At 41.4% G+C, this 12,307-nt stretch overlaps 1 protein-coding gene across 1 annotated transcript in view; it reads right to left on the reverse strand.

Annotated features, from left to right (window-relative positions):
* Positions 1-724: 724 nt before the first annotated feature.
* Positions 725-12,307, reverse strand: part of alx3 (ALX homeobox 3) — a 20,928-nt gene continuing 9,345 nt past the window's right edge. The window contains 4 exon segments of the mRNA XM_024137569.2: positions 725-2,067; positions 2,256-2,363; positions 3,604-3,650; positions 3,653-3,880. Coding sequence (XP_023993337.1) covers positions 1,705-2,067; positions 2,256-2,363; positions 3,604-3,650; positions 3,653-3,880 — 746 coding nt within the window. The 3' untranslated portion in view covers positions 725-1,704.

Here is a 12,307-nt window from a genome sequence, read left to right on the forward strand (position 1 = left end):
CACTGCACTGTACTGCACTGTACTGTACGTTAACATAAAGGCCATGGTGGACTGACCAAATTTCAACTACCTTTCAACGTCCATGGACGTCCTGTGTTGGTCGGTGCTCAGTGGATTAGAATGCTTGTTACAGTAAATGGAAAGAGAGGGTGCTCATGGGTAGGTGTCAGWAAGAGGTGAGAGAAGTAACATTAACTGGAGAGTGAGAGTGAGACAGAGAGAGTGAGAGTGAAACAGAGACGGAGAGAGAGAGACAAAGAGGGAGAGAGAGAGAGAGAGAGAGACAAAGAGAGCGAGAGAGAAAGAGAGGGGTTGTCAAGACAGACTGTTTTAACACTCTTGCTTTGACCACCAGATGACAGAAAGAAAAAGAAAACAGTTATGATCTGAACATAACAGAATGTCAGTGGAAGGGAGGACAGTAGCAGGAGACACTATGAGCTGAACATAACAGAATGTCAGTGGAAGGGAGGACAGTAGCAGGAGACACTATGATCTGAATATAACAGAATGTCAGTGGAAGGGAGGACAGTAACAGGAGACCCTATGAGCTGAACATAACAGAATGTCAGTGGAAGGGAGGACAGTAGCAGAGGCACTATGACTGAACATAACAGTCAGTGGAAGGAGGACAGTAACAGGAGACACTATGACTGAACATAACAGTATGTCAGTGGAAGGAGGACAGTAGCAGGAGAAACTATGAGCTGAACATAACAGAATGTCAGTGGAAGAGAGGACAGTAACAGGAGACCCTATGAGCTGAACATAACAGAAGTCAGTGGAAGTGAGGACAGTAGCAGGAGACACTATGAGCTGAACATAACAGAATGTCAGTGGAAGGGAGGACAGTAACAGGTGATTCAACTGTGATTTGTGACTACTACGATTTCCTATCGTAGCCAATTCAGTTGCAGTCATTACGTTACAGATTGTTTGATATTTCGAATTACAAGTTTTAATCACTTAATAAGTCAAAAACAACATTTGATATCAGTAAAATCACTATAACTAATTGGTAGGTCTCATGAAGGAGATATGTGGGTTTTTGGTAACGGAATTACAAAGCATAAGGAAATATTTATCATACTTACAGATAGTACATTTATCCAAAACTAAATGTAAGTGTTGATATTAGTTGGCAGGGGTCTTTACATCAACATTATTGTGTTTTGATGTATTTCTGATCACTTTTAATAATTTTACTGCTAGATGTAAATGTTTTCTAAGACCCCCTTGTCCATCTGTTTATCCAGAAATCAAAGCCTTTACTTATGACAAATGTTCAAGATGGAAAATGGTTGAAAAATGGTATCTATGCATTCATTTCCCCCCCCAAAAAAATGTAGACTCTTAGTTTTCATTTGACACCCAGTTTTACCTGTACGTATTAACTCTATATGGTGGTTCTTCTACATGGAAATGCCCAGGGACAAAATACCTAACAAACTCAAAGGTTGATCATGTCATGTTTTTTTAAGTCTGTGGGTTTACGTTATTGGGAGAAAAATAGCAGAGTGTGTGTGTGTGTGTACATATTGTAGTGAACCACAGGAGAGAGTTTTGACTTCTGCTGCAGCAACACAAACACATGTGGCCATAACTATCCATGGGGAAGCTCGTATGCAAGATTGAGTTTGAATGTGTGTGTGTACATTGGCTCAGTCAGTACATAGTAAGGATCTGACCCTGACACTGTGGTGATCATGTAGGCCAGGATAGAAGACTCCCAGGGTCCTTAGCCTTCATCCGCAGGGCCAACAGGCTGGATGGCTTATACTCTGTCTCGGGCCCCGGCTCAAAGGAGTGGCCCCCGAGGGCCCCAGGGAAGCTGTGGAGGGAGTAGAGGCTATTGATACCAGGGTGGTGTGGGGGGTGATGGTGAGGGTGGTGGGGGTGGCTGGAGGACGGGGGCATGCCCATGAAGCCCATGGAGGAGAGGTTGCTGTGGGGATGRGGGTAAGGGCTCATACAGGAGGAAGACATGGTGTCAGGGCTCAGGACACAGCCCCCGCCGGACCCCCCGCCCCCTCCTGCACCAGCTCCTGGCCACAGGTTGCTCTGCATCTAGAAAGGAAGAGAGTACGTCAGATTAGATTGAGGGATGAGCGTGCGTAGGAGTGACGCCACCTGTCAGAAGACGGTACCTGGCAGGTGGAGATATCATATGTAGTAGCAAAGTGAACTATGTGTGTCGGTGCGTGTCGGTGCGTGTTGGTGCGTGTCGCTGTGTGTCGGTGCGTGTCAGTGGGTACCTGGTAGGTGGAGATATTGTATGTAGCAGCAAAGTGGTTTCGCACCTCCTGGATCTTCCCGTAACGTTCCCTCTTCCTCCACTTGGCCCGGCGGTTCTGGAACCACACCTGAATGGAGAGAGAGAAAGGGATCAGAGGACATCTGCCACTTACCATAATTTACTTTCAAATGCCAAAGTTTGTTGTAAGGCAACAAACAAAAATCTTAATTTAAAAGACTGAGCAGCAGTTCTACTTTGCATTTCTGCACATACATATTGTAGCCTATAATCTGGATGTATTAAATGTTTGCAGGATGGTACTGCAAACTATTACAGTTGCAAACTGAGATAGTTACATTAGCCAGGATAGGGGAATTAGACAGTTACTGTAACAGCCAGGATAGGGGACTGAGATATTTACTGTAGCAGCCAGGATAGGGGACTGAGATAGTTACTGTAGCAGCCAGGATAGGGGACTGAGATAGTTACTGTAGCAGCCAGGATAGGGGAACCCCCAAAAAGGACCGGAGATAGTTACTGTAGCAGCCAGGATAGGGGACTGAATAGTTACTTGTAACAGCCAGGATAGGGGACTGAGATAGTTACTGTAGCAGCCAGGATAGGCGGACTGAGGATAGTTACTGTAGCAGCCAGGATAGGGGACTGAGATAGTTACTGTAACAGCCAAGATAGGGGACTGAGATAGTTACTGTAACAGCCAGGATAGGGGACTGAGATAGTTACTGTAGCAGCCAGGATAGGGACTGAGATAGTTACTGTAGCAGCCAGGATAGGGGACTGAGATAGTTACTGTAGCAGCCAAGTAGGGGACTGGATAGTTACTGAGCAGCCAGGATAGGGGACTGAGATAGTTACTGTAGCAGCCAGGATAGGGGACTGAGATAGTTACTGTAAAGCCAGGATAGGGGACTGAGATAGTTACTGTAACAGCCAGGATAGGAACTGAGATAGTTACTGTAGCAGCCAGGATAGGGGACTGAGATAGTTACTGTAACAGCCAGGATAGGGGACTGAGATAGTTACCGTTAGCAGCCAGGATAGGGGACTGAGATAGTTACTTGTAGCAGCCAGGATAGGGGACTGAGATAGTTACTGTAGCAGCCAGGATAGGGGACTGAGATAGTTACGTAGCAGCCAGGATAGGGGACTGAGATAGTTACTGTAGCAGCCAGATAGGGAACTGAGATAGTTACTGTAGCAGCCAGGATAGGGGACTGAGATAGTTACTGTAGCAGCCAGGATAGGGGACTGAGATAGTTACTGTAGAGCCAGGATAGGGGACTGAGTTACTGTAGCAGCCAGGATAGGGGCCTGTAGGAGGTGTAGAATGTGATGAAGAGGGATACCTGTACACGTGCCTCTGTCAGTTCGGTCCTAAGGGCCAGCTGTTCCGGGCGTAAACGTCAGGGTAGTGAGTCTTCTGAAACACTTTCTCCAGCTCCTCCAACTGGAAGGTACTGAACGTGGTGCGGTTACGACGCTTCTTGTTCTTGCCTGATAGGTCGATGGAGTCTGCGATTGAGTCGCCTGTTTGGAGACCATTGGTTGGCTCCTTCAGCTTGATGCAGCAGTCTGAGCCAGTCACTGGGTAGCCCATGGGCTTGGGACCCACCTTCTCTCTGGCTGAGGGAGGGTACAGAGAGAGAAAGGAGGAAGATAGGGCTTACTATGAGACAGGTGTGTGTGTGTGTGCGCGTGCGTGAAAAAAATGAATTGCTGTGTTTAAGCGAGGCTCTGATGTCTACCAGTGGAAACATTGTCACACAGAGATATTCAGATTAAACAGCCAACCTAACATTAATGTCCACTGAGGCAGCAACGTAATATTCTCCATTAATAATAAACAGGATTCATTAACGTCCACTGTTAGAGGCATCAACGTAATATTCTCCATTAATAATAAACAGGATTCATTAACGTCCACTGTAAGAGGCATCAACGTAATATTCTCCATTAATAATAAACAGGATTCAGCCACGCAGACTTGTCTTTTCTCAGGAGATATGGCTAAGATCTGAAGGGACGTTGGTTTGGAAAGGAGTGAACGTCCTATGTTGTCTCAGGGGTCCCACTGCTCTCTTACAGACCCCTGATACGAGGTGAGAAAAACAGGTCAGATGAGCCACGACGACAAGACAAGCGAGTATATGTGCAAAACACTAAGTGAGCTGCTGACAGAATGTGTACTGTTAGCACAAATTTGTATGAGATAAGAGTTGGAATAAACACGCGTCGCTTTTAAAACTTCTTGCTTTTTATCTCTTAATTTAATATTTTAGTTTGAAGTCTCCTTATTATGGTTTAATCTGATCTGACCACTTCCAGACCACTGCAACACTGTTTGTTTTGACCCGCATTAAATGAAGGTCAAGAAGACCCCCTGAGCAGAACTCAAACGGATGTGTTGGGTTTGAGGAGGTTTCACATGGACCTAGTGTTTGGGATCTATTGGACAGAATATATTACAGATTCTTCCAACTAATTTAACAAGTTCAAAGTTTATTTTTGAAGACTGAAAATCTAATTATGTGATATCTCGTATTGTAAGAACACATTGTGACATGTGAGTCCCAAATCATTGAGTTTTTAATTCATTTAGAAAGTTAGACATTTGACCCAATTTGATACAAAGTATCATGTGGTGTATAAAATAACAAGGCATGGTCAAATATATGCATTTCATGACCTATGATAGATATGACACACAGACCATCTATTCATTTATGTGATACAAGTCACTTCCTTGTAACTGTACTGGACAGTACCATTATGGACTCTGGGTGTGTTTGAATGACTGGACTGTACCATTATGGACTCCGGGAGTGTTTGGTTGACTGGACAGTACCATTATGGACTCTGGGTGTGTTTGAATGACTGGACAGTACCATTATGGACTGGGTGTGTTTGGATGACTAGACAGTACCATTATGGACTCTGGGTGTGTGTTTGAATGACTGGACAGTACCATTATGGACTCTGTGTGTGTTTGGATGACTGGACAGTACCATTATGGACTCTGGGTGTGTTTGAATGACTGGACAGTACCATTATGGACTCTGGGTGTGTTTGGATGACTGGACAGTACCATTATGGACTCGGGTGTTGGAGACTGGACAGTACCATTATGGACTCTGGGTGTGTTTGAATGACTGGACAGTACCATTATGGACTCTGGTGTGTTTGGATGACTGACAGTACATTATGGACTCTGTGTGTGTTTGAATGACTGGACAGTACATTATGGACTCTGTTGTGTTTGGATGACTGGACAGTACCATTATGGATGTCACTGGACAAAACATTATGGAGTTTCACTCGGGCTGTGTTTGGATGTTGTTCTTCATGTTAATGATGAGTCCAGAAGATAATTATTCTCTCTCGGTCCCTTTGTCCTATCTAGTCTTCCCCAAGTCCTATCGGCAGGCTCACTCAGAGGACATTGAGAGCAGTCATTCAGCATAGTCCTAATTAACTTCCTGTCCTAAACAGAGAAGTATTTATTTTACCCGCAACGCTACATTCCTGTCCTCTAAAATGAAAAACCCTATTCCCTACACAGTGCACTACTTTTGACGAGGACCTATAGGTCTCTGCTCAAAAGTAGTGCACTATTTATGGAATAAGGGTCATTTTGGGACGCACCCTGATGTTGGTTTAGAATAGATCCAACCTCACACCATAGTTCATCTGTGGCATTGTGTGACAAAACTACACATTTTGAAAATTGCCTTTTATTGTCCCCAGCACAAGGTGCACCTGTGTAATGATCATGTGGTTAATCAGCTTCTTGATATGCCACACCTGTCAGGTGAGGGATTATCTTGGCAAAGGAGAAATGCTCACTAACAGGGATATAAATAATTTGCGCACATTTGAGAGAAATATGCTTTTGCTGCATTATCAGATGTCAGACATATTTTGGTAAAATGTCAAATTTCGGGAGCATTGAATTGGGTTTAACGGTTTCTTCGAATTTAAAAATATATATATATTCTTTAAATTTTGTATTGTTCATTTTGGACTATGCAGTTAAAGAAATGTCAACATGAATGAGATCTGGGTTAGGAATACCTGGTCAATTCAACATCCCCCTAACTCACTATAGTGAGATCTGGTGGTTAGGAATATCTAGTAAATTCATCATCCCTCTAACTCACTATACTGAGATCTGAGGTTATGAATACCTATTCAATTCAACATCCCTCTAACTCACTATACTGAGATCTGAGGTTATGAATACCTATTCAATTCATCATCCCTCTAACTCACTATACTGAGATCTGAGGTTATGAATACCTATTCAATTCAACATCCCTCTAAATCAGTATACTGAGATCTGAGGTTATGAATACCTATTCAATTCAACATCCCTCTAACTCACATACTGAGATCTGAGGTTATGAATACCTATTCAATTCAACATCCTCTAAATCAGTATACTGAGATCTGAGGTTATGAATACTATTCAATCAACATCCCTCTAAATCAGTATACTTATAACTTCTTTATATAACATTTTAGGCAACGTGCTATACCAGCCCCCCTGCTTTACCATCCCTGACCCTATACCATCCCCCCTGCTTTACCATCCCTAAACCCTAAACCTCCCCCCTTCCAAGCACCAATAGACAAAACAGGAAGACTAGTCTTCCTTTGAAGGTGTGTGAGTCTGACTGTGTCCCAGAATGTTGGACAGCAATCAACTGTCATGTGGACACAACATATCTCTACTCAAATCTGACCCAGAAAACCAACACTCAGGTTAAATTCACAGACAGACTGACGCCAAATGGATTATATTGTCCAAAGAAAAAAGTATTGTAATCGTATCAATATTTGGGGCTTTCTGTATCTCATTCTTATATGGTCCACAACCCCATATTTCAAAAAAAGTTGACTGAAAACCCTTTCATTAAGGGTTTTAATAAAAGGGCAATTCCATTGTAACAGAATTGCGCTTTGACACAGATTGTTCACTTTAAAATGTATGCCATACAAAAAAACATTGATTTTAACAAACTGTACAACACCATGCACAAGGACAACTTCGGACAATTTACACTGAAAAATCTGAACATAAATGTCTATGTTTCACAAGTTTGGACATCACAGTACAGCACAGTACAGTATATATGTTCAATACTGTACAGTACAGTAGATATGTTCAATACTGTACATTGTACCGTACCTACTCTAGTGTGCTCTACTGTACAGTAAAGTATTATACTGTACTGTACTGAACTGTACTCTACTGTACTGTACGGTACTGTACTCTACTGAACTCTACTGAACTCTACTCTACTCTAGTGTGCTCTACTGAACTCTACTCTACTGTACTCTACTCTAGTGTGCTCTACTGTACTGAGCTCTACTCTACTGTACAGTAAAGTATTCTACTCTACTGTACTGAACTCTACTGAACTCTACTTTACTGTACAGTACTGTACTCTACTCTACTGTACAGTACTCTACTCTAGTGTGCTCTACTATACTGAGCTCTACTCTACTGTACAGTAAAGTATTCTACTCTACTCTACTGAACTCTACTTTACTGTACAGTACTCTACCGAACTCTGCTGTACAGTACTGTACTCTTCTCTACTGTACAGTACTCTACTTTTTTGTAATTCCGTTACCAATTTGGTAACAGAATTACAAGTTTGAATCACTTAATAATTCATAAACAAACTTGATATCAGTAAAATCACTATAACTAATTGGTAGGTCTATCTTTACTTGTTACTCCTGTGAACTTTCATTATCCTCCCTCCTCATGAGAGAGAGAAATTAGAATATATCTGAAATATAAGTGGGTGTTTGGTAACAGAATTACAAGGCACAAGGCAATATGTGTTGATATTAGTTGGCAGGTGTGTTTGGAGGTATTTCTAATACCTTTAAAACTTTATTCTGGTAGATATTTTCTAAGACCCCTTGTCCATCTGTTTGACCAGAAATCAAAGCCTTTACTTATGACAAATGTTCTAGATGGAAAATGGTATCTATGCAATAATTTCCACAAAATATGAAATCTTAGTTTTCATTTGACATCCAATTTGATATGCTCCTATGAACTTCACATGTTGGTGCTGATTGATCCATTTGGATGGAAATGGCCGAAAGGGAAAGGGGGATACCTAGTCAGTTATACAACAGAAAGGGTCAGTCGTACGACAGAAAGGGAAAGGGGGATATCTAGTCAGTTATACAACAGAAAGGGAAAGGGGGATACCTAGTCAGTCGTACAACAGAAAGGGAAAGGGGGATAACCCTCGAGAAGATTAACTTTATTCTCTCTCGGCTCCCCTTGGTCCTATTAGTCTTACCCCAAAGTCCTTATCGGCAGGCTCACTCAGAGGACCAGTGCAGGCAGTCATTCAGCAATCCTAATAACTTCCTGTCCTTACAAGAAGAAGTATTTTAGTTTTACCGCGAGACGCACATTCCATGGTCTCTAAAATGAAACACCTATTCCCCTACACCAGTGCACTATACTTTTGACGGGACCTATTAGGTCTCTGCTACAAGTAAGGCACTATATTTATGCAATAAGGGTCATCTGGGACGCACCCCTGATGTTGGTTAGTAGAATAGATCCAACCTCACACCATAGTTCATCTGTGGCATTGTGGACAAACTACACACATTTGAAAATTGCCTGTTTATTGTCCCCAGCACAAGTGCACCTGTGTAATGATCAGCTGGTTTTAATCAGCTTCGTGATATGGCCACACCTTGCAGGTGTGATGGATTATCTTTGGCAAAGGAGAAAAATGCTCACTTAACAGGGATATAAATAATTTGCGCAACATTTGATGGAGAATTATGCTTTTGCGCAATTATCAGATGTCAGACATATTTTTGGTTAAAATTGTCAAAATTTCGGGAGCATGAACTTGGGTTTCAACGGTTTCTTTCGAATTAAATATATATATTCTTTAAATTTTGTATTGTATCATTGTTTGGACTGTCAGTTAAAGAACATGTCAACATGGATGAGATTCTGTGTGGTAGGAATACCTGGCAATTCAAACTCTCACTATCATTCTCTTGTCTATTAACTCTACTCCATACTGAGATCTGATGGTTATTAATACCTATTCAAATTCAACATCCCTGAATCACTGAACTGAGATCTGAGGTTATGATACCTCATTCAATTCACAATTCCTAAATCAGATTACTGAGATCTGAGGCGTTTCATGATCCCTATTTGTCCAATCAACATGCCCTCTAAAATCCAGTATACTGAGATCTGAGGATTATGAATAACCTATTCACTATCATCACATCCTCTAATCAGTATACTGAGATCTGAGTTATGACATATTCCTATTTCAATTCACACACCACCTAAATCAGATTTAACTGAGATCTGAGGTATGAATACCATATTCATCAACATACCCTCTAAATCAGTCATAAACTTGATATCTGAGGCTTATCGAATACCTATTCAATTCAACATCCCTCTAAATCCTGATACTGAGATGGATGTTAGGTAATACCTATTCAAGTCACACATCTCTCAAATCATATACTGAGATCTGAGGTTAATGCAAACCTCAGTTCAATTCAACATCCTCTAAATCACTATATCTGTAATCTGAGGGTTATGAACTACCTATTCAATTTCAACATCCCTCTACCTCACTCTACTAGAGATTAGTCTATGAGACTATCATCAGATCCTAATACTTATGAATGAGGTATATACCCTATTCACATTCAACATCCTCTTAAATCAGCTATACTGAGTCTGAGGTTATGAATACCTATTCATCAACATCCTCGTAACTCAACTATACTGAGACTGAGGTTTGCAATACCTACTTCAATTCAACATCCCTCTAACCTACACTATACTTAATAACTTCTTCTAATAACTTTTAGGCAACGCTGCTATTTACCATCCCCCCTGCTTTACCGATCGCCTAACCCTAAACCTTCCCCGCCTTCCAAAGCACAATAGACAAATAGGAAGATAGTCTTCCTATTGAAGGTGTGTGAGTCTGACTGTGTGCCCCAGAATGTTGGCAGCAATCACGACAGTCATGTGGACACAACATTGATCTCTACTCAAATCATGACCAGAAACCCAACACGTCAGGTTAAATTCACAGACAGGCTGACGCAAATGGTATTATATTCGTCCAAAAGAAAAACAGTATTTGTAATCGTATCAATATTTGGGGCTTTGCTGTATTCTCATTCTTATTGAGTCCACAAACCCATATTCAAAAAAGTTGACTGAAAACCCCTTTCATTAAGGGTTTTATTAAAAGGCAGATCTCCATTGTAACGAGATGTGCACTTTGACACAGATTGTTCACTTTACAATGTATGCCATACAAAAAAAACATTGATTTTAAAGTTCTAATACAAAACTGTTACAACCACCATGCACAACGGACAATTCGGAACAATTGGACACTGAAAAAATCTTGAACGATCATATCATTCTATTGTTCACAAGTCTCTTGGACATCACACGCACACAGTACAGATAACAGTACAGGTACAGTACAGTAGATATGTTCATTAAATGTCTACTAGTACAGTATGTTATACGCAGTAGTTTATCTCATATGCCCGACAGTAGATATATGTTCATCATGTACCAGTTAGATATGTTCAATACTGTACAGTCAGTAGAATGTTCCTTACGACAGTACAGTAGTACTCAACTGTACATACAGTGATATGTTCAATACATGTTACCAGTACAAGAATCAACGTAAGACAGTAGATTGTTCAACTCTGCTACCAGTACAGTAGATATGTTCAATACTGCTTACAGTACAGTAGATATCTTCAATACAGTACAGTACAGATAGAATGTTCAATACTGTACAGTACGTAGATATGTTCAATACTGTTACAGTACAGTAGATATGTTCCAAATACAGTACAGTACAGTAGATATGTTCAATACTGTACAGTACAGTAGATATGTTCAATACTGTACAGTACAGTAGATATGTTCATACTGTACGCTACAGTAGATAGCTTCCTACCTACTTAGTGTTCTCTACTTACTGAGCCTCTACTGCTACAGTAAATACCTAGTCAGTGTATCACAACAGAAAGGGGGATATCTAGTCAGTCGTACAACAGAAAAGGGGGATAACCTAGTCCAGTTGTACAACAGAAAGGGAAAGGGATACCTAGTCAGTTGTACAACAGAAAGGGAAAGGGGATACCTAGTCAGTTGTACAACAGAAAGGGGATACCTAGTCAGTTGTACAACAGAAAGGAAAGGGGATCCTAGTCAGTCGCTACACAGGAAAGGGAAAGGGGATCGTACAACAGAAAGGGAAAGGGGGATACCTAGTCAGTGTACACAGAGAAAGGGAAAGGGGGATACGTACAACAGAAAGGAAAGGGGATACCTAGTCAGTCGTACAACAGAAAGGGAAAGGGGGATACCTAGTCAGTTGTACGACAGAAAGGGAAAGGGGATACCTAGTCAGTTGTACGACAGAAAGGGAAAGGGGATACCTAGTCAGTCATACAATAAAAGGGAAAGGGGGATACCTAAGTCAGTCGTACAACAGAAAGGAAAGGGGGATATCTAGTCGTTATGTACAAACAGAAGGGATACTAGTCAGTCGCTACAACAGAAAGGGGGATATCTAGTCAGTTATACAACGGAAAAAGGAAAGGGATACCTAGTCCAGTTGTACGACAGAAAGGGAAAGGGGAATAACCTAGTCAGTTGTACGACAGAAAGGAAAGGGGGATACCTAGTCAGTTGTACAACAGAAAGGGAAAGGGGGGATACCTAGTCAGTTGTACAACAGAAAGGAAAGGGGGATACCTAAGTCAGTTGTGACAACTGAAATGTGTCTTCTACATTTAACCCAAACACCCTCTGAATCAGAGGTGCCGGGGGCTGCCTTAACCCTTGTGTTGTCTTCAGGGTAAAAATGACCGCCACTATGTTTAACAGACAGAGAAAACCCCAAAAATTTATTTTTCACTTGAAATTTGACGACTTTCCTAGTGACCCCAACATTAGAAAAAGTGAATCATCGCCTTTAGTTTCTA

This window comes from Salvelinus sp. IW2-2015, unplaced genomic scaffold, assembly GCF_002910315.2.
Source record: "Salvelinus sp. IW2-2015 unplaced genomic scaffold, ASM291031v2 Un_scaffold1238, whole genome shotgun sequence".
Taxonomy (NCBI): Eukaryota; Metazoa; Chordata; class Actinopteri; order Salmoniformes; family Salmonidae; genus Salvelinus; species Salvelinus sp. IW2-2015.